The sequence below is a fragment of the Girardinichthys multiradiatus genome, chromosome 9 (assembly GCF_021462225.1).
Source record: "Girardinichthys multiradiatus isolate DD_20200921_A chromosome 9, DD_fGirMul_XY1, whole genome shotgun sequence".
NCBI lineage: Eukaryota > Metazoa > Chordata > Actinopteri > Cyprinodontiformes > Goodeidae > Girardinichthys > Girardinichthys multiradiatus.
This window is the reverse complement of record NC_061802.1, coordinates 31,992,315-32,017,287: the sequence shown is the minus strand read 5'-3', so window position 1 is coordinate 32,017,287 and position 24,973 is coordinate 31,992,315. Positions and strand designations below refer to the sequence as shown.

Below are 24,973 nucleotides of genomic sequence, written 5' to 3'. Positions count from 1 at the left end.
CAAACACACACTCAAGAAAAAATAAAGCCCATTTAATGGGAAAAGTAGTGTGGTAATATTGTCAATTGTACAGTTGAAATCAGATGTTTACAAAGAGCTTTGTTTACACATAACCTTTAAGTTTACATTTAAGTTTACACATAACCTTTAAGTTTACATTTACGTTTACACATAACCTCACTGCATGACAGTAAATCAGACCAAACCTTTCCTGTGGCAGGACAGCTTGACAAAATTTATTTATATTTGCTGTATGTAAAAATAATTTTAAAAATATTTAAAAATATCCAAAATATTTTATGACTATGTAAACCTAACAGAACAGAACAATTTCTTTTAAAAAAGAGATGATGATGATGATGGCTTTATAAAGTTCAGATAGGTTAATTCGCAACATTTGAGGTAACATTGGAGGCACATCAGTGAATTTATTTCAACGTGAAACTCAAATTTAGGGTGGTAATATTGTTTGAGTTTTTACATACACTTCAAAAGATATTACTTTAGATATTTTTTTACCACTATCTAACAAATGAATCAGATAGTTGTGACATATTTGTTTCCTTGCTTCACTGCCTGACAGCAAAAAAAAGCCCAAAGAAAGCAGACAAAAGATTAGGAACAGAATTGTGGACCTCTACAAGTCTGGTTCATTCTTGGCTACAGTTTTCAGATAGCTGAAGGTGGCACGCTCATCTATTCAAACAATTAGGCGCAAATATAAACACCTTGGAAATGTCCAGCCATCATGGCTAAAAGTCCACTCAGCAAAGAAGAACATAGAGCAACATAAAAAGTCAGACTTCAGTTAACAAATGCACTCAGAGGCCAAGGCTGTCAGGGATCCAGCATTGTTCTGTCTGTGCATTCTCTCCCTCCCTCTCCTGGACCTGCAGGGTAATATGGTAGGAGTTGCTGAACTGCTGAGGCCTGCACACCTGCATCGAATCAGCTTCATCAGCTTTATCAATGGACCTTAAGAGGAGCTGGCTGCTGGTCATTCAACACTGGTCATCAGCCATAGTGGTACTTCTAGCCGTCCGTGTCTTGCTTCAGGATTTGCTTGTATAACCAAAGTTTAAAATGTAACCTGACTCCCTGCTCCTTTTTCCAAGGTTACTTCCTGGATATTCCCTGGCTCCTCACCTCCGTGGAGTAACCAGTCTCCTTGTTCAAGCACGACAGCTCAATTACCTCTTAAATCACAGCTCCTATGACTGGCAACCATCGGACTTCACTCTCTGCTCGCCCTCCAACAAACATCCACCATCTGCATGTCATCTCTCTCACGGACATACACCTCTGGACTCTGCTTGATCCTCCCATGGTCTGGATTGCTGCTCACCAACAGTTAGAACATTAATGTCTCAGAATCATTCTTTACAATTAAGTTTCTACTCTGCTCACCTTCTCTCTTTCCCCGTCTCTCAGTGGCACACCCTCCCGGACCCTCCCGAAAACCGGCTTGGATCAAGCTCCATCTGTTTTCAGCTATAAATGAACAATTTAACTTTTCATTCTCCTGAGTGTTTCTGCATGTGGGTCAGAAATTTGACCCACAGAAAGACCTTAATTTTTTGAGACATATACTTTGGTTTGATAAAACAAACATTTTGTTTTTTTGCCACAATGAGCATCATTACATTTGGAGAAAAAGGTGACACAAGCATGAGACCACTGTAAAGCATGGGGGGTGGTCTCCATGTTGTAATGAATTACTTTGCTTGTGGACGGATATCCATTATGTTTGACCCAAGTTGTACTTTCAAGACTATACAGCAAAATACTAAGGAAATGTGCAGAATGTACCACAACCTTTGAATTTGGGGGAAAATGAATTGTCATTATTCCAGCATTTTGCAAATATAAATAATTTAGGTAATCTTACTCTTCTACAGCAATAGCAGTAAATGGTTGCATAAGCGCTATAAAAATACAAGGAGGCCTGTATGTTCCTGAAACTATTTGCTCCTTTTCCACCTTTGAGCTTTTCTCAACCGAAACAAGGACCAGGATTTCATACAATTTCCAGAGAAGGACTAACATATGAAGAAGAGAAACTGACTGTGCAGTCTTCAGGTTATTCTGTTATGATGTCCTTCCTGCAAACACACATACATAGACAAAAAAACGGGTCCCTGTTACCCAATGGCTAAATTCTAACGAGTCCCCGCTTCCTGACTGCAAGGCCTCCAAAGCTGCCAACATCAACTGGCTTCACACAGACCGGTCTGCTCCGTGCCGGCCCCCACTCTTGCCCACTCAACGAAGATGCATACTGTATACACACACACTCACAATCATACAGTACGCTACATTCATACCCTGCCAACCTTCACGGAGTGTAGCATTGAATTATTCAGCCTTTGCAGCCGCCTGGCCGGCACACAAGGAAGCCTGGCTGTAGATAATAAAAAAGGGAGATCGCATGCAGTTAGAAGTATGAGGGAATATATGATATTTGGATCCATGTAGGCCAATATATCTGTGCCCAGAGGTGAAACAACTGGACAGTTTATGACATGTCAAGGAATAGTTTTGTGACACTACTTCCATAGACATGCTTCGCTCATAAATAGACATAGAAATAAATGCAAACTCGCACCTACATGTGTTGAGAAATATTGAGTCATCCACAGAAGACTAACAGTGCAGCCAGATGCCGAAAAAAGGCACTGTGCAACAGCAGACAGAGGCAATGAAGGGGGAATGCTACTTCAAGTGTTGACATTGCAGGAGCCCACATGTGTGTGCTGAAGCATAATCTTCCCTCTACTCCCATTGGGTTTTTAATGTGGATGCTATTTTCATAAACCTGCCTCCTGAATCACTGCCAGCCGTTTACACTCCCCTCAGGTCGACAACTACTAACACAAAGAGTGAATGCACACAGCAGACACATTTCCACCAATGCCTCTCTGAGACAATCACTGTTGTACACAATGCAAGCATGGCAAGAGAGGGAAAAAAAAGGAAAGGGAAGCATGTTTTTCTCTCTTCCCATGCTACAGCAAAGAGACTTGCTGCAGTGGCTGAGATTATGTGTTGGATGTGCTGGATTTGAGGAGCAGTGGTGAGAGGACAGAGTTTTTGAGGAGGGAGGGGGTGGATAGTGTGAAAGAAGCAGGATTTTGTCATGATGCTAAGCTGGGTGGAGTAAATCTCCTGTGGACTTGTGCAGAGAGCTGTGACACTCACAAGCAACACCAGCTGCTGCAGGACGAGTCACTGTGAGGCTTTAGATGGCACGAAGTGATCTTAAAATTTCACATGTATATAATATTTGGGTTTTAACTTTAAAACGTGATCTTAGTAACTAATGATTACATACAGAAAAAATGTGCCAGTTCCACCTTAAAATAGAACAAAGAATCACACAAATAATATATTCAGAGCTTAATATCGTAGGCAGCCTGTGATCACAAGCTGCCACGTACACGTTGTTTGTCTCACCTTTAAACATTACTATCTGTGTCTATACAGACCCAGCTGGTTTCCGCACACACACCTAAAGAAACACACGACTAATAGAGCCAAACAGCACACACCTGGTACACTGTCAAAGCATTTCCTATTTTGAGGCCAAACTTATGTCAGGCACATGTGTCCCCAAGGTTCCCATCACACTTCACTGCAGGAATCTATATTACAGTTCAGTACACTTCCATTAGGCCATACTGTTCCTTTCAGCTGCTAATGTGCAACAAGGGGGACGTGGATTATGATGTCCAAGAATACCGGTGCGTCCTTCTAATAGTGCCAGGAAGCTGCAAGTTGTTTGTATGTGCAAGAGCAATAAATGCCTTCATATTAGCACCAGAATGCATACATAATGTTTGAGAAGATTCAGTTTTCATCTATATGTAACTCTGCATCTTGAACATTATGACCATGATTTATTACCCCTTTGTGCCTGTCAGGAAGTGATAATAAATCTGGTAATAAATAGGAGTCTGCTTTACAGAGAATCTGCAAACTGATTTACTAAGCATCGTGCTCACAGTTTATTGGCAATTATGTCATAATTTAACATCAAATAAAAAGCATGCTTTAGAGTTGCATTCATTTATGTTTGTTTGGAGTCCTAAAAGAAATAAGTTAGCTAAACCTAACTATTGCAAAGCCATATCAGTGAGTTTTAATTGTGATACTATCCTTATATCCCCCTAAAGAATAAAAGAATGGCTACCTTGGTTAAAGTCACCTTATACAAATGGTTTTGAGGTGTTACACTTCCTAACAGGGCAAAGGTCTGCAGCCTTATGAAAGAAATACAAGTACAAGGGCTAATTTCTTAAGATTGCTATGAAGTGAGTACATGGCAGTAACCAGCAAAAATTAATGCTAAAGTTTCAAAATGACAATAATGTACCAATATACAGTTTCCACAGCTCTAAAAGCCCTTCTAGTGAGCAGTGGCACCATTTGAATTAATTTTAACAGTGTGATTGAATTTTGTCATTGTTATCTAGTGTTTAGTGAATACGTTACATAAAACATATTCTTTTTAGTATGTACATTTTGAATCATTTTGTAATGGTTTTCATTTTGTAAAAATCTAGTTATTTTAAAGAATAGAACTATTAAAAATACTCAGGATGTGAAATGCTCATTTGTATAAACAAACCATAAGACAAATTGCCTATGTTTCTTTGTCGTTCCTATTATACAGTAATTGTACAACATAAAGTCAGTCATAGCTCTTGATTTTGGTGTACCCCCACCCCCCCCACCCCCACCCCTGTGTGCCCTGCCCCCCATCATTGGTAATGAGATGCTACAGAAAAAGGCTGGAATGACAGGTGCTTCCCATGGATTTATGAAGCTCAGAGCAATGCTGCCCCTCCCCCATTCATTGCTGTGCATTTCCAGTCAGCTGTTTGAAAAATGGCCCCTACAACTTAGCCTTAATGACAAAAAAGGCAATGTCCACTGTTTGGAAATGTTTCATGTTGTGGAAAACATGGACCAGTAGGGTGCTTTTAAATCACAGTTTAAACCCCCACAGCAACATGCCACCTGCTTTGAGTGGCATATTGCTTAGGCAGCTAACTGCAGGCTACATTTAAATTTAGCAGGTGTTAATTCAGGTGTTTATTCAATATTTTCGCTGGGGTTTGTGTATAAAAATGATTCACCCAGTTATTGCTGCGTATCTCCAGTGGTTCTAGAGTGAGAGGCTGAATACACTATGGTCAGGATTAAAAAAAGTTTAAAATATAGGAAAAAAGTTTCAAATATATGAAAAAAAGTTATAGGTAAGATTATTAAAATTGTAATGAATATTGTGTTATTTTAAAGCAGCAATAGAATTGCTGGGTTTTTTTTGTTTGTTTGTTTTGTTTGAAATAAAATCCTTTACATATTATATATTTTTGTTTCAGATGTTATTGTTATCGTATCATTAGAAACTTAAAGCAGCCCAGGCCTACAATGCATCTAGTCCCCAGAGTAAAGTTACATTTTATGTACATGTTGTGTATCTGCCTTGCATTTAATGCAGTTAGATGTGCTGCCCTAGGTAAATAATGTTTATTGCCTCCATAAGCATCTAATTCTGTATCATACACAATTTGATCACAAGCTAAATCAGACCATCAAAGATCTTTCAGGCAACAGATTCACGAGTTTGATACACCATATATAAAGCATAGAGGCACCACTCCAACTCTTTTTATACAAGTGCTATTCACATGTTGCAGCAATGACTCAATCACCACATTACAATCTCATGCAACATTATGCATATGTTTTGTCTGCAATGACGAAGGTCAATTCCCCTCAGCATGCTCCAAAAGCATGGCAGTCCGATTCACTTTCTGGTAAATTCTGCTAATAATCATTTGACTGCTCGGGCTTACACATAGATCAAAACACTATCACCCACAGATGGTCTCAACAAAAGTAATGTACCTGATCTAATTCAGTAGAAACCCTGAATTTTACACCCTTCATCTAAAACCACCCCTCCTTGAACCATCACCTTAACGTGGTGGAGGGGTTTGAGTGCTCAAATGATCCTAGAGGCTATGTTGTCTGGGGCCTAAATGCCCCTGGTAGGGTCTCCCATGGCAAACAGGCTCTAGGTGATGGGTCAGACAAAGAATGGTTCAAGAACCCCTCATGAAGAACAAAATATCGAGGCACGTGACTTCGCCCGGTACGGCAGAGCCGGGGTCCCACCCTGGAGCCAGGCCTGGGGTCGGGACTCGTCGGAGAGCGCCTGGTGGCCGGGTTGCTCCTTGCGGGACCCGGCTGGGCCAAGCCCGAACGAGAGACGCGAGGCCATCCCCCAGTGGACCCACCACCTGCAGGGGGAACCGTGAGGGACCGGTGCAAAGAGGATTGGGTGGCGGACGAAGGTGGAGACCTCAGCGGCCCGATCCCCGGATGCTTAGGCTGGCTCTAGGGACGTGGAATGTCACCTCGCTGGGGGGGAAGGAGCCTGAGCTTGTGCGGGAGGTCGAGAGATATCGACTAGAAATAGTCGGGCTCGCCTCCACGCACAGCGTGGGCTCTGGAACCCATCTCCTCGAGAGGGGCTGGACTCTCTTCTACTCTGGAGTGGCCCACGGGGAGAGGCGGCGGGTTGGTGTGGGTTTGCTTGTTGCCCCCCAGCTCAGCCGTCTCGTGTTGGGGTTTACCCCAGTGGATGAGAGGGTCGTATCCCTGCGCCTTCGGGTTGGGGAGAGGTCTCTGACTATCATTTCAGCCTACGGGCCGAGTGGTAGTGCAGAGTACCTGGCCTTCTTGGCGTCCCTGTCGGGGGTGCTGGATAGTGCCCCTCCCGGGGACTCCATTATTCTGCTGGGGGACTTCAACGCCCACGTGGGGAACGACAGTGACACCTGGAGAGGCGTGATCGGGAGGAATGGCCTCCCCGATCTGAATCCGAGTGGTGTTTTGTTATTGGACTTCTGTGCTAGTCACGGATTGTCCATAACGAACACAATGTTCAAACATAAGGGTGTCCATCAGTGCACTTGGCACCAGGACACCCTAGGCAGGAGGTCGATGATTGACTTTGTTGTCGTATCATCAGACCTTCGGCCGCATGTTTTGGACACTCGGGTGAAGAGAGGGGCTGAGCTTTCCACTGATCATCACCTGGTGGTGAGTTGGATCCGCTGGAGGAGGAGAAAGCCAGAAAGACTTGGCAGGCCCAAGCGCATAGTGAGGGTCTGCTGGGAACGCCTGGTGGAGCCCTCGGCCAGGGATGTATTCAACTCCCACCTCCGGGAGAGCTTCGACCAGATCCCGGGGGATGTTGGAGACATAGAGTCAGAGTGGACCATGTTCTCCGCATCTATTGTCGATGCTGCTGCCCATAGCTGCGGCCGTAAGGTCTGCGGTGCCTGTCGTGGCGGCAATCCCAGAACCCGGTGGTGGACACCGGCAGTAAGGGATGCTGTTAAGCTGAAGAAGGAGTCCTATCGGCTGTGGTTGGCTTGTGGGACTCCTGAGGCGGCTGACGGGTACCGTGAGGCCAAGCGTGCTGCGGCCCGGGCTGTGGCAGAGGCAAAAACTCGGGCCTGGGAAGAGTTCGGTGAGGCCATGGAGAAGGACTACCGGTTGGCCTCGAAGCGATTCTGGCAAACCGTCCGGCGCCTCAGGAGGGGGAAGCAGTGCTTTGCCAACACTGTTTATAGTGGGGGCGGGAGACTGCTGACTTCGACTGAGGACATTATCGGGCGGTGGAAGGAGTACTTCGAGGATCTCCTCAAACCTGCCATCATGCATTCCGTGGTGGAAACAGAGGCTGGGGACTCGGGGTTGGACTCTTTCATCACCCAGGCTGAAGTCACCGAGGTGGTTAAAAAGCTCCGTGGTGGCAAGGCTTCGGGGGTGGATGAGATCCGCCCTGAGTACCTCAAGTCTCTGGATGTTGTAGGGCTGTCATGGTTGACACGCCTCTTCAACATTGCGTGGCGGTCGGGGACAGTGCCTCTGGACTGGCAGACTGGGGTGGTGGTCCCCCTTTATAAGAAGGGGGACCGGAGGGTGTGTTCCAACTACAGGGGGATCACACTCCTCAGCCTCCCTGGTAAGGCCTACGCCAGGGTATTGGAGAGGAGAGTCCGACCGATAGTCGAACCTCGGCTTCAGGAGGAACAGTGTGGTTTTCGTCCCAGCCGTGGAACACTGGACCAGCTCTATACCCTCTACAGGGTGCTCGAGGGTTCATGGGAGTTTGCCCAACCGGTTCACATGTGTTTTGTGGACCTGGAGAAGGCATTCGACTGTGTCCCTCGTGATGCCCTGTGGGGGGTGCTCCAGGAGTATGGAATCGGGGGCCCTTTATTAGGGGCCATCCGGTCCCTGTACGAGCGGAGCAGGAGTTTGGTCCGCATTGCCGGCACTAAGTCGGACCTGTTCCCAGTGCATGTTGGACTCCGACAGGGCTGCCCTTTGTCGCCGGTCCTGTTCATAACTTTTATGGACAGGATTTCTAGACGCAGCCAAGGGTCGGAGGGGGTCTGGTTTGGGGACCAGTGGATTTCGTCTCTTCTTTTTGCGGATGACGTGGTCCTGCTGGCCCCCTCTAGCCAAGACCTACAGCATGCGCTGTGGCGGTTCGCAGCCGAGTGTGAAGCGGCTGGGATGAGGATCAGCTCCTCCAAGTCCGAGGCCATGGTACTCGACCGGAAAAGGGTGGCTTGTCCTCTTCAGGTTGGAGGGGAGTTCCTGCCTCAAGTGGAGGAGTTTAAGTATCTCGGGGTCTTGTTCACGAGTGAGGGAAGAATGGAGCGGGAGATCGACAGACGGATCGGTGCGGCTGCCACAGTAATGGGGGCGCTGTGCCGGTCCGTTGTGGTGAAGAGAGAGCTGAGCCGAAAAACAAAGCTCTCAATTTACCGGTCGGTCTACGTTCCTACCCTCACCTATGGCCACGAACTTTGGGTCATGACCGAAAGAACGAGATCCCGGATACAAGCGGCTGAAATGAGCTTCCTCCGTATGGTGGCCGGGCACTCCCTTAGAGATAGGGTGAGGAGCTCGGCCATCCGGGAGGGGCTCGGAGTAGAGCCGCTGCTCCTCCACATCGAGAGGAGCCAGTTGAGGTGGCTCGGGCATCTATACCGGATGCCTCCTGGACGCCTTCCTCGGGAGGTGTTCCAGGCACGTGTCACCGAGAGGAGGCCCAGGGGACGGCCCACGACACGCTGGAGGGACTATGTCTCTCGGCTGGCCTGGGAATGCCTTGGGCTCCCCCTGGAGGAACTGGAGGAGGTGTCTGGAGAGAGGGACGTCTGGACGTCTCTGCTGAGTCTGCTGCCCCCGCGACCCGGTCCCGGATAAGCGGAAGACGACGAGTACGAGTATGAGTAAACTACTAAGCAGAATTAAAGAATAACGAAGACTAATGGGCTATGTACAATATAAAGAAGTTGATTAAAGATGGTTGAAAACCATGACCAAAAGAGTGATGCAACATTACCATGTAATGTTTATGTTTGAGAACCAAGGATTATCTTGAAGAATCTGGAAGTGAAGTTACGTTAGTCTTGGAACCAACTTAGGCAATAATCAGCATACCACTAGACAACCATGCAAGATCAGATAAAATATTATTTTATTAAAATAATGTTTTAAAGAATGATCTGCTGAATAAAACCAACCTTCTGAATGACCAATTCTCAACGGTGTCTAATTAGCTGCCTTTATTTATTAAAGTCTTCTGCCCCCGCGACCCGGTCCTGGATAAGCGAAAGACGACGAATGAACGAACGAACATCTAAAACCACATGCAATATAGACATGCAAAACTGATGCACGTACTTCAAAGAGAAGACATGATTTTAGACTGACACATTGTTCAATATCCTGACATACATATCAAGATAGGAAAGTGTTAAAGCGTTAAGAATCAACTAGTTTGCAAAGTTGCTGTCTAAATGTATAAAATGTTCTGATAAAGTTAAACAAAAGATGGTTTGCTTCTCGATTGTCCACCAGTTTCTTTTCAAAAATTTTGGCAATCTGACAGTAATATCAGTTCAACACCTCAGTCATCTGAGCAATTTGTTTTTACTGGATTAATGTTAATGTTCTTGTCCGGATCCAAAACAAATTTGTATTTTCGAGGAGCTAAGAATTTTGTAATGATTTTTCTGGCCAACTATTTATATTATTTGCAAATGAATGCTGTTCCAGAACTCAAGAGAGAATTAAGCTATGATGTTCAAGGCAAAATGATGTGAAAACAATAGTATCGCTCTAAAATTGAACTTGTGCCTCCCAGGCAAAGGTTGATATTCTCCCATCTGCTAGATGAATGCAGAGTTGTCTGTGTAAAAACATTTTTAGTCCAAGCTGACAAGACACAAACACTTACTGAAACGTTAGCCAGAAAAATAAAGAGTTGCTGCAAATTGTATTTCTATAAAGACAAGTGAATATATGAACTTTGGTCCCTGGGCTCATTGTTCAGGATAGTTACAAAGGAATCTTTCCAGCAAGCTAGTCAACAGGTGACATGAGATTTAACACAACCTTGTTGCTGTATGCTGTTCCAGAGCCTCAGCATACAGCCAAATTTCCAGAGCCTCAACATGAAACCAAGTCTCCAGAGGCCTCAGCATGTAGTCAAGCCTCCAGAGCCTCAGCATGCAGCCAAGCCTCCAGAGCCTCAGCAGCTAGGTCCATCACCACACTGCCTACACCAATGGTCCTCCATGCTCCGCGGCAGACCACCAGACCACCTGCCCCGAGGGTCCTCCACGCTCCGTCGCAAGGCGCCTAGAGTCCTGCTCGGCCGACTTTCCAGTATGCAGACCTCCAGACGGGCCACTTCAAGGATTCACCTGGCCTTGCCACAGACCTCCTAGACCCCGGCATCTTCCTCGCAGACTTCCTAGACACCAGCTTCTACGCCACAGACCTCCTAGACAGCAGATTCCACGCCACAGACCTCCTAGACTCCAGCTTCTTCACCATAGACCTCCTGACGGGCCACTTCGTGGGTTCTTCTGGACACGCCGCAGACCCTCAGATGGGCGTCTTCGTGGATTCACCTGGTTCAGACGCCGGCCTCTAGACCTCCTGCTCCTTCGTCGCAGGCCTCCAGATCGCCAGCTCCTTTGTTGCAGACCTCCAAATGTCTACTCTTTCGTCGCCGGCTTCTGCGTCACAGACCTCCAGATTGTCAGCTCCTACGTCACTGACTTCTACATCATAGACCAGCCCCTTCATCACTGACCGCTTCGTCGTAGACCTCCAAATTGTCTGCTCCTTCGCCGCTGGCTCCGTCGTCGAAGAACACCACAGATCATCTGGCTCCTCCAGCATTTTGGCCTCCTGAACTATAATTTTGTCCCCAAGTGGGCTGTTTTGTTTTGGATTCTGGTTTGTGTTTTTGTTCTGTGGGGTTTCTTCGTTTATTTTTATTATTTATTCCTGAATTTTTGTGTTCTTATGTGTGCTTTATTTCAGCAATCATTAGTTGTTTGGGTTTTGTACAAAAGACTGTAATTGACTTGTTTTCAGCCCTCTAGTTCAGTGTTTTCTATTAACGTTTCTTTTCATGTAGTTCTTATTTCTACCACTAGATGGCTATCAGACCACATTAATGCATGCACTGTAGTTCTGTGCATTACGTTGTTCTGAGACGATCAGCATGAAACGGATATTATTTAATCCAGTCTCTTAACTGTGTGCGTCCATTAAAAGTGAGTAATACTATTTATGCTCTACCCTTGTCTCTTAAAAGCCTTAAAGCTGTATTTGAGATAGTTTGAGATAGTTTTCTGTGTAGTTTGGGGAGCTAACTGCTAGCCGCTTTGCATTGGTAATTAAGCTCTGTTTAGTTCCATCTGATTCTGTTGGTGTTGTTGCTATCATTTTACATTTGAATGACTTATTTGTGCTGTAAGTCTTTATCTATCATTAGACTATTATTGGCAGCTGTTATTATTCATGTGCATTCATGTTGTACATTTTCATAGTTAATTAGTTAATTCTTAATCTTATGAGAGACTTTAGTCACATGTTTATTCCCCTGTGTGGACAATTTTAGTTATCTTTGTTAAAGGAGTACTTTCAGACTAGTACTAAGAATTGCTTATTGGTTTATTTCTCCTTGTAGAAACCACACATACACTTACAAACTGCTGATACCTGAATGGAACAATGTTGATGCCTTATTAAAGACAACTCGAAGATTGGACCCGGATATTGTGTTATGTCATCTCAACTCGCCTGAACATATAAATTGCTGTCCTGACCCGACACCCTGAAGTGATTGCTAAACCTCCTACTAATAAGTTATAGTCCTCTTTACAATTTTGGTCCTTCGAGCCGGATCAGCAACCACTACAGTCAATATGGCCAGGCCACATGAGAGAGATGCCAGAGATGTTGACCGGCCACAAAGGTTGAGGTATCTACCATCATATCTCCAGGATTATGAGGTCAGATACACCTCAAGGCGTCACCCTCATGAGGAGGAGCAGACATCTTCATCTGAAGTACTCAGTTATCTTTGAAATATGAAAAAGGGAAATGACCAACTACATAGAGAGGTCCAGCGTCTTACTGACATAATCCATCAATCTCCTGGACAGACCTCAGTCTACGTCAAAGTCCAAGCTCAGAGACGAGGATAAATCTACTACACCAGCACCTACAAGCAAGCCGATGCCATCTAGTGGTCACATAGGCCCACGTCAGGCAGTAAGTGCCCCATCGGTGATCAGTGATGCTCCTCCATCTCCACAAAGCTGCCGACGTGACTCCATCGAGGATCTTGATCGCTGTTTGAAGGAAGTAGGATTAATCAGCAAAGATCACATTTCTCCAGAAACATCTCGAAGCTCATCTCCCTACTCCCAAGCCAAACCTCTGGATTTTAATATTGATGATTGTCCAGAGCCAGAGTTGTCACATCACAGAAACAGTAAAGCTCATGATAAACCAAGTGACAACAAACTGCCACATTTTAAAGCAGCTTTAAGTTCTGATGCCAAGTATTATCCCAAATATGAGGATGACTACGATTGCTATGATGAGCCCTATCACCATGATAGTAGATATCCTAGAAATAGCCTCTCGTCATCTAAGTTGAGAGACTCATACCATTGTGATGGATATGGTTCGATGAAGCCCAACCGACCAAGTAGTCCAAGATCTCGCCATGACAGTCACTGCTATGGACGTGATAGGGAGCCATCTCCTGATTACAGAGGTCACCATGATGACTATTATGCACCGCACTGTGGATGTGATAGAGTAAGATATAAAAGAGGCAGATACCCAACTGACCGCCAATATCCTCCACGCCGTGATGTTTCTAATAGCAAATCCCTAGTTCTAGATTCTTACTGTGGTCCCAAACCTACTATCCCTTACTTTAAGTCCGAGGACCCACGTGAGTTCGCTAGACTGAAACTAGCCCTGGACAACTTACTTCCATATGATGCTCCAGAGCACTTTAAGTTTCAGATACTCACAGATCATCTCAAGTTCAAAGAGGCGCTACTTATAGCCGACTCCTACAGCAATAGTCCGTTCCCATTTACAGACACTATAAGAGCACTCACTGAGATGTATGGTCAACCACAGCAGTTAGCGCTGAAGAGGATTTCTGATCTGATGGACGGACCTAATATCCGAAATGGGGACATTAAAGCATTTAGGTCATTCGCCTTTCAAGTGCGTGCCTTAGTGGGAATGCTGCAGCAACTTGGGAGCCAAGGCTGGACATAATTGAGATGTGCATCACACGTCTCTTGCCTTTTGGTCAAGTTGCCATACGACCTAAGAGCACAATTTCATAGATTCGTGAATCCCATTTACACTCCAGTTCCAACCCTGCTTGATCTGGCTGATTGGCTTGAGAACGAGGTACAAGTTCAAGTTAGTAATGATCAGCAGAGCGGTACCTCTACCAGAGAGAGACAAGCTACACACCAAGGTCGACGTCCGGACTACAAGTCACAAAAATCTACGGCTATTCTACTCGGCAGTCAGTCCACTCAATCAAAGGTGAAATCAGATAAGGCTCCAGCTGTGAAAGAGATCACACGAGACAAGCCAAAGAAATACTGTCCTTTCTGCAATACTGAGCAGCATTATTTTAACCAGTGCAGCAACTTCAATCTCCTGTCTGGAGAGCAGAAGACAGGGTGGATTAAAGCAAACAATCGATGCTGGCGCTGCGGTCGTGAACATCAGGCCGCTAGGTGCAACCTCAAAGCTAAGTGCAAACAATGTGAGAGGAAGCATCTGGATATTCTGCATGTGGTTAACACCAGCCAAATGTCTACAGCAACTGGTGATCCCCAAGCACCTGAGCCAAGCACATGCCTAGTGAGTTCTGTTTCAGAAACTTTGTATATTGACCGGCCAGCTCAAAGCAATCAAGTGCTACTCAAGTTATGTCGTGTCCTCCTCCAAAGTGGTACAAAGATACTGGAGACTTATGCAATACTGGACGATGTGTCAGAGCGCACAATACTCCTACAAGATGCCGCTGTTAGCCTGGGCCTTCAAGGGAAGCCGGAAGATCTCACACTGCGCACAGTCCGACAAGAAGTTTGCACCATCCATGGCGCTACCATATCCTTCTCAGTAGCTCCTGTATTACAACCCAGCAAGTCATACCATCTCAACAGGGTTTTCACAGCCAAAGAGTTGAACCTAGCCTGCCATACCTACCCAGTTGAAGCTCTGCAGGAGAAGTATCGCCATCTCAGAGACATTCCACTGCCAAACATTAAAGGTGCTTAGCCCTTACTGCTGATTGGATCAGATTATCCACATCTGGTTACGCCAGTGGAACCAGTACGTCTTGGACCACCAGGTGGACCTGCAGCAGTTCATACCAGGTTAGGATGGACTTTACAAGGCCCCACAAGTCTGTTATGCAACCAACTATTCCCACAGCAGTGCCTTTTCACTAAGTGTAACTCACCAGAGACTGAGCTTCTAAATCATGTGGAGAAGCTGTGGCAGCTGGATACACTGCCATGCAGGAGTGAGCGGTTGATCACCAGGTCAAGACAAGATACAGAGGCAGTCCGCATACTAGAAGAAAAGACCACCAGAGTAATGATCGATAATGTAAATAGGTATGCAACTCCATTACTGTGGAAACAGAATCTTCCCTCTCTCCATGCAGGTGAAGAAGCAGTCTTGCCACAACTATGTGGTACAGAAAGACGGCTAGCTAAAGATCCAGAGAAAGCTGCCATCTATTCCAAAGAGATCCACAAGCTCATTGATGCTGGTTATGTCAAAGAAATACTCCCAGCCAAAGCTAAGGAGAGTAACTTTTCTTGGTTTGTTCCGCATCACATTGTCGAGCATAATGGGAAGCATCGTATAGTCTTTAACTGCTCTTACATTTTCAATGGGCAGAGCCTCAATGACCACCTTCTTCCTGGACCCACGCTTGGAGCTAGTCTTCTGGGAGTCCTCCTCAGGTTCCGAGAACACCCAGTAGCTATCAGCAGTGACGTGAAAGGAATGTTTCATCAGGTCCGGCTGCTGGATGAGGACAAACCCTTCTTACGTTTCCTGTGGCGAGATATTAAAGTGGACCAGGACCCAACCATTTATGAATGGCAAGTGCTCCCATTCGGCACAACATGCAGTCCATGTTGTGCCACCTTTGCCCTTCAGACTCACGTCCAGAGACACACTGCCCCAGGAGAGGATGTTCGCCTATCAGTAGAATGCTGCTTCTATGTCGATAACTGTTTGCAGAGTGTCCAGTCTGAAGAGCAGGCCAAGCAGCTGGTGAGTCGACTGCACACATTACTCCTGGACTGTGGATTTGAGCTCCGAGAATGGGCCTGCAATGTTCCTTCTGTCATTGAAGATTTACCCGAAGACTCAAGGTCACAGAGCAGTACACTTTGGTTTGCACAACAGTCAACTGAACCTCAAGAGCGCACACTTGGACTGTTTTGGCAGTGTAAGTTAGACACACTTCGCTATAAGCAAACCTATAGTGATTGCGCCAAACCGACTATGCGCAACATCTACTGTCTTCTTGCCCAACAGTATGATCCTCTGGGGTATATTATTCCATACACCACCAGAGCTAAGATCATTGTGCAGCGTCTCTGGGATAAGAAGAGAAGTTGGGACGATCCCAATCTCCCAGAGGATCTGCTTCGAGCCTGGAAATTATGGGAAGAAGAACTTCCTCAGTTATCCCAGATCACCTTGCCCAGATGCTACACTGTCCGCGGCGCAGGCTGTAGCACCACCAGTCAGACCATTCATGTGTTTTGTGATGCGTCAGAACGTGCTTACGGATCTGTGGCGTATCTGCGCAGTGACGATGGTAATGGACAAATACAAGTGGCATTTGTGGCTGCCAGATCCAGAGTTGCCCCAAAGAAGCAACTATCAATACCCCGACTCGAGTTGTGTGGCGCCTTAACCGGGGCACAGTTAGCTTCGGTGCTGCTAAAGGAATTCACCATCAAAATCCAAGAGGTGGTATACTGGACAGATTCCACCACAGTGCTCAACTGGCTCCAGTCCGATTCCTGCAGATATAAAGTGTTTGTAGGCACGAGAGTTGCAGAGATACAGGAGTTATCAGACATCAGAGACTGGCGCTACATTGACTCAGCCTCTAATCCAGCAGACGATATCACACGAGGGAAAACGCTGTCTCAGCTCATTGGAGTGAACCGCTGGAACAGTGGACCCTCATTTCTTCTGCAGTCATCCGACCAGTGGCCTAAAGTACCTCTAAGCCAAGTTACAGAAGTAACAGAGGAGCTGAGGAGTACAGTGTTTTGTGGTCTGACATTCGATTTAACAGATCAGCTTATACCCGACGTTCAGCAGTTTAATACCTTTCAAGAGCTACTAGAAGCTACTACACGAGCACTACACGGGGCGGCTAGTGGCACACCTCCCACTGCTGAAGACTACCATAATGCTGAGCTTGCTCTCCTTAGACATGCACAGAAAGAGAACTTCCCTGAGGAAATGGCTTTACTCAAATCTGACAAAGCTCTTCCATCTACTAGCAGGGTGCTAACACTCGCCCCTGAATATGACCATACTGCAGGCCTAATCCGTGTTGGAGGCAGGCTTCGTCGATGTGAAAGCTTAAGCTCAGATGTGCTGCATCCCATTCTACTTGCATCCTCTCACCCAGTCTCCGAACTCCTGATCCAGCATTATGACAAACAGCTAAACCATCCTGGATCAGAACGTGTTTTTGCTGAAATGCGTAGGAAATACTGGTTGCTAAGAGGAAGAGAAGCTATCAAGAAGCACCAGCATAACTGTGTGGATTGCAGGAAATGGAGAGGAAGCCCTCAAGTCCCGAAGATGGCAGATTTACCACCCTCCAGTTTAAGACTCTTCCGACCTGCTTTCTATTCAACAGGCGTGGACTGTTTTGGCCCTATGATGGTAAAGGTGGGAAGACGTATTGAAAAGAGGTGGGGCATTCTATACAAATGCCTTACAACTAGAGCTGTCCATCTTGACCTCCTCCCGAACATGGACACTGATTCATTCTTAATGTCACTCAGACGGTTCATAGCTCGAAGAGGAAAGCCTTATGAGATCCTTTCAGAAGTAAGGAGCTTCATGAAGCCTTCGGTGCCTTGGAACCAGCAGTTAAGGATCAGCTCGCTGCTCAACAGATTCCCTTCCGCTTTAATCCCCCAAATGCTCCTCATTTCGGTGGATCTTGGGAGTGTGAGGTAAGATCTGTAAAGAATGCCCTACGCATCAGTCCAGGAGTTCAGACAGTGCCAGAGGAGGTGTTAAGGACAGTCCTTGTTGAAATTGAGGGCATTCTCAACTCTAGACCTCTGGGCTACATTTCCTCTGACCTTGCCGACCCAGACCCAGTCACGCCCAACTGCTTGTTAATGGGGCGGCCGGATTCCTCCCTTCCACAGGTGGTCTATCCCGAGTCTGAAATGTTAAGCCGGAAAAGGTGGCGACATTCCCAGATTTTAGCGGATCACTTCTGGAAGCATTACATTCGACACTTTCTTCCCAATTTACAAGTCAGGCAGAAATGGAAAACAGAGAAGGATGACATCACAGTGGGCACTACAGTACTCATCGTTTATCAGCAAACGCCAAGAGCCCTCTGGCAAGTGGGGACGGTTAAGAGCGTCATACCTGGAGCCGATAGATGCGTAAGGACTGCTGTCGTTCAAGTTAAAGGCAGGACTTATACTCGTCCAGTTGTTCGCCTGATTAAGCTGCCAGCCCTACCACCGGACAATGAAGACACCTAGGGGGCAAATTTGAACACCAAATTTGGGGGCGGCTGTACAAAAGACTGTAATTGACTTGTTTTCAGCCCTCTAGTTCAGTGTTTTCTATTAACGTTTCTTTTCATGTAGTTCTTATTTCTACCACTAGATGGCTATCAGACCACATTAATGCATGCACTGTAGTTCTGTGCATTACGTTGTTCTGAGACGATCAGCATGAAACGGATATTATTTAATCCAGTCTCTTAACTGTGTGCGTCCATTAAAAGTGAGTAATACTATTTATGCTCTACCCTTGTCTCTTAAAAGCCTTAAAACTGTATTTGAGATAGTTTTCTGTGTAGTTTGGGGAGCTAACTGCTAGCCGCTTTGCATTGGTAATTAAGCTCTGTTTAGTTCCATCTGATTCTGTTGGTGTTGTTGCTATCATTTTACATTTGAATGACTTATTTGTGCTGTAAGTCTTTATCTATCATTAGACTATTATTGGCAGCTGTTATTATTCATGTGCATTCATGTTGTACATTTTCATAGTTAGTTATTAGTTAATTCTTAATCTTATGAGAGACTTTAGTCACATGTTTATTCCCCCGTGTGGACAATTTTAGTTATCTTTGTTAAAGGAGTACTGTCAGACTAGTACTAAGAATTGCTTATTAGTTTATTTCTCCTTGTAGAAACCACACATACACTTACAAACTGCTGATACCTGTATGGAACAATGTTGATGCCTTATTAAAGACAACTCGAAGATTGGACCCGGATATTGTGTTATGTCATCTCAACTCGCCTGAACATATAAATTGCTGTCCTGACCCGACACCCTGAAGTGATTGCTAAACCTCCAACTAATAAGTTATAGTCCTCTTTACAGGTTTGTTTACCTTTTCAGTTAGGGTTTCCTTTATGTTTTCAGGTTACTTTGTTAGTTCTTATTTTCCAGATTCTTATATCTTATGTTGTTATAGTTTTCTTAGATCTGTTTTCCTGAGTTTTGTTATTTAGTCCCTTTCCCCCATGGTTTAGTTTTGTAATCAGTTCCACCTGTTCCTCAGCCTCCCTGCATACCCGGTCCACACCTGTCTCTAATCCCTGCTGATTGCCTTGCCTCTCATTCCTTTGCTCCACATTCGCTTGCCTCAGTTTAAAAGCTCAGTGTTTCTCATTACTGGTTGCTGGTTCCTCCCACTCACTACCCTTTTGTGTATCTTTTGGCATTATAGTTCATTTTGGAAACTTCAGGTAAGTTTTGGATTGCTCTTGTAAATTTTGGAAACGTCTCGTGTTAAGCTTTTTTAAAACCTTTGGATTAAAAAAAGAAGCTTTCCCTCATCATGTTGATTCCCAGTGTTTGTCTACATTTTGGTCCACTATAGCCACAGACTGTGACAATGTGAAATTAATTTTTCAGTTGTAATGAAGGACAAGGTTTGCTGTACTTTGCCATGTTTTGACACCTCTTGATCTTTTCTACATTTTGCCACATAACAAATATCACAACATTATTCCTGAATTATAGTTGGATTTTGTGTGATAGCCCAACATAATTGTGAAGTGGAAGGTAAGAATCCATGGTCCATGGTGAATACAAATACACAACCCTTTGAATTTTTCCTTCCGCTTCACAGTTATGCACCGCTTTGTATTAGTCTATCACAAGAATTCCCACAGCTATTTCTATTGATAATACAGTAACACATCTCAAACACATTTCCTATGGTTGTCTTTTTTTAAACCCATAATTACCCATATTTCCTTATATGGTTTGTAACTATTCATCAATAATCAATGTTGAAATGGTTAAATCATTGCCTCGAACTGCAGGTTTTGTTGGTCTGGAAAATAAATATAACTAATATTAATAAACCCACATAAATATTTACAAATCTCAATAAATATGTTTAGAGGATGGAAGACAGATGCTGGAGCATGTGAATGTTTTCTAAAATCTTTATAATTCAAAATGTGCCAAAGAGATCACAGCAAAGCTCACAATTTTGGTATCTCTTTGCTTCCTGCAGAGGGCTACAAACAAATTCTCATAGTCTTTTAAAATACATTTTCTAATTTAAACCTCAAGTTTGATACGCTATTCCAAAACACAGTTGTTGCTTGTTTGTAGATAATTTGTACCTCATTTGTAAATAATTTATCCCATGCCTCTTAAAAAAGGCAGAGCAGATAATTTATTTTAAAATACAGAATACTGTTTGTAACACAAAAGAGTGACCATGCTACAATGTTTACCAGCTATTTGGCCTAGGGGAATGTTTGTTTCAGGCACCATTTTTTTTCCCCCCAATGAACCCTTCACAATAGGATTTTGGTGGTTTTGCATGAAGTAGATTCAGACAATTGCGTTTGATAGAGTATAGATATGTTAAAAACACCTCCTGCAAAGGATCAAACATGTGTGGGGGTAAATGACAAAATACAGACATTAATACATTTAAAAAATCTCTGAAGATTTCCTAGTTTCCAATATTTAAATCATAGCCCCTGGCAAAGTGCATATCAAGCAGGATTTGCAAACAAACAAGTGGCGTAACTACTTACCATCAAACAGTGGAATAACGAGGGTCAGATCGCAACAGATTTAAGCAGCAGGGAAGATCAAAAGGGGAGGACAGGAGGAGCTATGAGAGGCAGCAAACCCATCATCATCCAATGCATTTGTTTTCTTTCTCTTTTAACTCACTGATCTATTTCTTCCTTAATTTAATAGTTTGTGTTGCTGCATTGGCATGTAAAATAGACCTATAGGATTGTACGGGACACTGGCATATAACAAAGTTGTGCGCAGAAAGTGTTGCATCTATGTGTAGCTTGAGCATCAAGCACACACTGTCCCTGTTTCCGCAGACTGTTGCTGTTTGTATATGTGAGTAAAACTGAAGGGAAGGGAACAGCATAGCAACCTCAGCCTGCCACTCATCAATGTCTGGCTGTTACATTTCTGTGACACTGTCTGTCTCAGGAAGAGCAGCGACAGTGGTGCAGAGGGAGTGGGAGGAAACTGGAGGATGTAGTTTGGACAGGACTGAGAGGGGGGAAAAGAAGAGGCTGATAGAAAACTTTCTTTTTTACAAGTAGAACCTATAGGTAACTTTCTCTTTCAATGAACACAGATCATTATGCAAAACTGAGTACAAATCATCTTTCAATATTTGTCAAAGAATTTTATTTTGTCACGTGCAGCACCCGATTTGTAGAACAACATGAAACACATGTAGCATCTGTATCAACTTATGGGTTTCATATGAGTGTAAAGCCTCTTGTTGGTGTGATGAGTGCTATGTTGAACCCTCAAGCTAGGGATTTGGTCATTGCCTTCTTGTTTTTAAGTCAGACACGACCATATTTACTAGAAGTATGTCTGTTATTAAGAATGTGATTCAGTTAATTTCAGCAGCTTGAAGTATAAACTTCCTTGCTTTACCCTCTCACAACTGGACATCCAAGTTCATCATTTAATATGGCGATTTAGCACAGAATCATGAATTGAAATTCTGACTTTTTTTGGCCAAAATGTCCTGTTTAAATTTTGCCTAAATAAAGACTTGGCTTGGTCAGTGTATTTGATCAACATGACATTTTAACCATATTTTGGGCTAAGTGTAATCCATCGTGAATTTACATTTTTTAAATGGGAAAGCATGCCCACATTCAGACTCAATAGTTTCAACTGTTTTTAGAGGATTATTTTCACTGCAGTGAGGACTCCCAAAAGCAATGCTTCCCAACTCTGGTCTTTAGAGCACAAAGTTTTACAAACATTACAGGTTTCCTTGATCAAACACACCTGATTTAAGTTTATGTTGTTTGGCAGACCTCTACTACACTTTATTATAAAATGATAAGCTTATTATATATTTGCTTCAGGTCTTTGTTTGCTTTGGGATGCAGATTGAATTTTTTAAAGGCTTACATTTGACCCATATTTATTAATTATCTTATTTTGACATTTGTGTGTGTGTGTGTGTGTGTGTGTGTGTGTGTGTGTGTGTGTGTGTGTGTGTGTGTGTGTGTGTGTGTGTGTGTGATTGATCATAGGAATTATAACCCTACAATTAATTTATGTTAAAGCTGCACCAATCAGATTTTCCTCGCCGAGACAATTTCTGCTTTTTCTTTCAGGTTTGACTTTTAGATTTCTATATTGACCAGTTCCAATTTTCATTCCTGGGAACTATGAGGCATAAGTCTATGAAAGGGCATCAAAGTCTATGCTGTTGGTTGATGTGTTTATAGACCAAACATAGATGTTTGCTCGATGAATTTAAAGAATAGGACATAGAAAAAAATCAGATTTTTCAGTGCTTAACCTGCCAATTACTTCTCAGAGAATTTGTACCAATTTTAATCTCTTGCAAACCGAAGCATCTCCACTTTTTCTGGTCTGGTCACTGTAAAATCCCTCATTTAAAAATAAAATTGTTTTATAGGTACTTAAAAATTATATTAAAGAAGTCTAAGATATGTTTGCTAATGGTTTCTGCTGAATATATGTTGTGTTCAGACAAACCCGTTCTGACTTCTGACATTCTGATTCTTATATTTTCCCTTTTTCACCACTTCTGGTTGATACCCATTAAGGGTTTAAAGACTTTTTTAGAAATGAGAAAAGTAAAAGCAGTATAATAATGTACAGTATATGACTCTGATTTGACATAAACCACAAATGTGAAATGTCCTTAACAGGAATGAGATAAGTTACTGAACAGGATGCCTAGCTAAAACCTAAATCTTCCAAAAACATAAATCGTTTGTCCACTGATTAATTTTTTTCTTTCCTGTTATTTAAATGCAGCTCAAAAATGCAGAAAATGCCCTCTAGCTTCATACTTGGTAATTTACAAGATAAATGGAACTTCAAAGAATCTAGTGGAAATAAAGTGTTTTTTTCTTGTTTTTGCCTTACTACCCTAAAATAGGGCTTTTGGTTGAGAGTGCCAAGGTTTTTGTCTAGGGGTCTTAGGGTTTGTGGGGATTATAGATCTCCATTGATGCAGCTTGGTATGGCCCAGTTGTCTTATTTCTGCCACTGTCTTAAACACTGATCTAACAGAGGCACACAGGTGCACCAAAGTGCCCAAACAGGAGACAAAATGCAAAAATAAGATTAATGCTACTTCACAGGGTTATATTGAACTCTAAACTATGAACTACAGAGCTTTCTATTTCTATCCCATTCTCTGCTTTTGGTTAAATGGTATGAGGCAGAGAAGGTTCTGATCAATGCCTGAGAATAACCCCTTGAGGAGAGACACATGGAATAGTTGAAAACTGGCCTTCAAAAGGCTAGGCTATTGATTGAAAAGCTTTCCAAAGTGTTTTTCATCTCTGGTGACTATAACAGGATAATACCGGCTGGTGTGCAGCCAGGTGCAGATGGCACAGCTGACCATCATGGAGGGGAGAGAGGAGGAGTCAATAGAGGAGGGAAAAAGGCAAGTACATACCCCTGGCAGTGTCTTCTGTTCATGGAGGGCGTTTTGGGCCTTGATGGCTGACTCACGGGCGCAGTAGGTGAGGAATGCACAACCTGAAACAAATTAATAGAACATGAAACATGGATCAGATTAAGACAAGGGTTTGAAATACATATACAGGTCCTTCTCAAAATATTAGCATATTGTGATAAAGTTCATTATTTTCCATAATGTAATGATGAAAATTTAACATTCATATATTTTAGATTCATTGCACACTAACTGAAATATTTCAGGTCTTTTATTGTCTTAATACGGATGATTTGGGCATACAGCTCATGAAAACCCAAAATTCCTATCTCACAAACTTAGCATATCATTAAAAGGGTCTCTAAACGAGCTATGAACCTAATCATCTGAATCAACAAGTTAACTCTAAACACATGCAAAAGATTCCTGAGGCCTTTAAAAGTCCCAGCCTGGTTTATCACTCAAAACCCCAATCATGGGTAAGACTGCCAACCTGACTGCTGTCCAGAAGGCCACTATTGATACCCTCAAGCAAGAGGGTAAGACACAGAAAGAAATTTCTGAACGAATAGGCTGTTCCCACAGTGCTGTATCAAGGCACCTCAGTGGGAAGTCTGTGGGAAGGAAAAAGTGTGGCAGAAAACTCTGCACAACGAGAAGAGGTGACCGGACCCTGAGGAAGATTGTGGAGAAGGGCCGATTCCAGACCTTGGGGGACCTGCGGAAGCAGTGGACTGAGTCTGGAGTAGAAACATCCAGAGCCACCGTGCAAAGGCGTGTGCAGGAAATGGGCTACAGGTGCCGCATTCCCCGGGTCAAGCCACTTTTGAACCAGAAACAGCGGCAGAAGCGCCTGACCTGGGCTACAGAGAAGCAGCACTGGACTGTTGCTCAGTGGTCCAAAGTACTTTTTTCGGATGAAAGCAAATTCTGCATTCATTCGGAAATCAAGGTGCCAGAGTCTGGAGGAAGACTGGGGAGAAGGAAATGCCAAAATGCCAGAAGTCCAGTGTCAAGTACCCACTGTCAGTGATGGTCTGGGGTGCCGTGTCAGCTGCTGGTGTTGGTCCACTGTGTTTTATCAAGGGCAGGGTCAATGCAGCTAGCTATCAGGAGATTTTGGAGCACTTCATGCTTCCATCTGCTGAAAAGCTTTATGGAGATGAAGATTTAATTTTTCATCACGACCTGGCACCTGCTCACAGTGCCAAAACCACTGGTAATTGGTTTACTGACCATGGTATCACTGTGCTCAATTGGCCTGCCAACTCTCCTGACCTGAACCCCATAGAGAATCTGTGGGAT

The 24,973-nt window shown here is 44.0% G+C and overlaps 1 protein-coding gene across 1 annotated transcript in view; it reads right to left on the bottom strand.

Moving 5' to 3' along the window:
- Positions 1-24,973, bottom strand: part of celf5a (cugbp, Elav-like family member 5a) — a 320,729-nt gene that overhangs the window by 271,214 nt on the left and 24,542 nt on the right. The window contains exon 2 of the mRNA XM_047375115.1: positions 23,669-23,751. Within this exon, the coding sequence (XP_047231071.1) occupies positions 23,669-23,751 (83 nt within the window). The remainder of the gene's footprint in view (positions 1-23,668; positions 23,752-24,973) is intronic.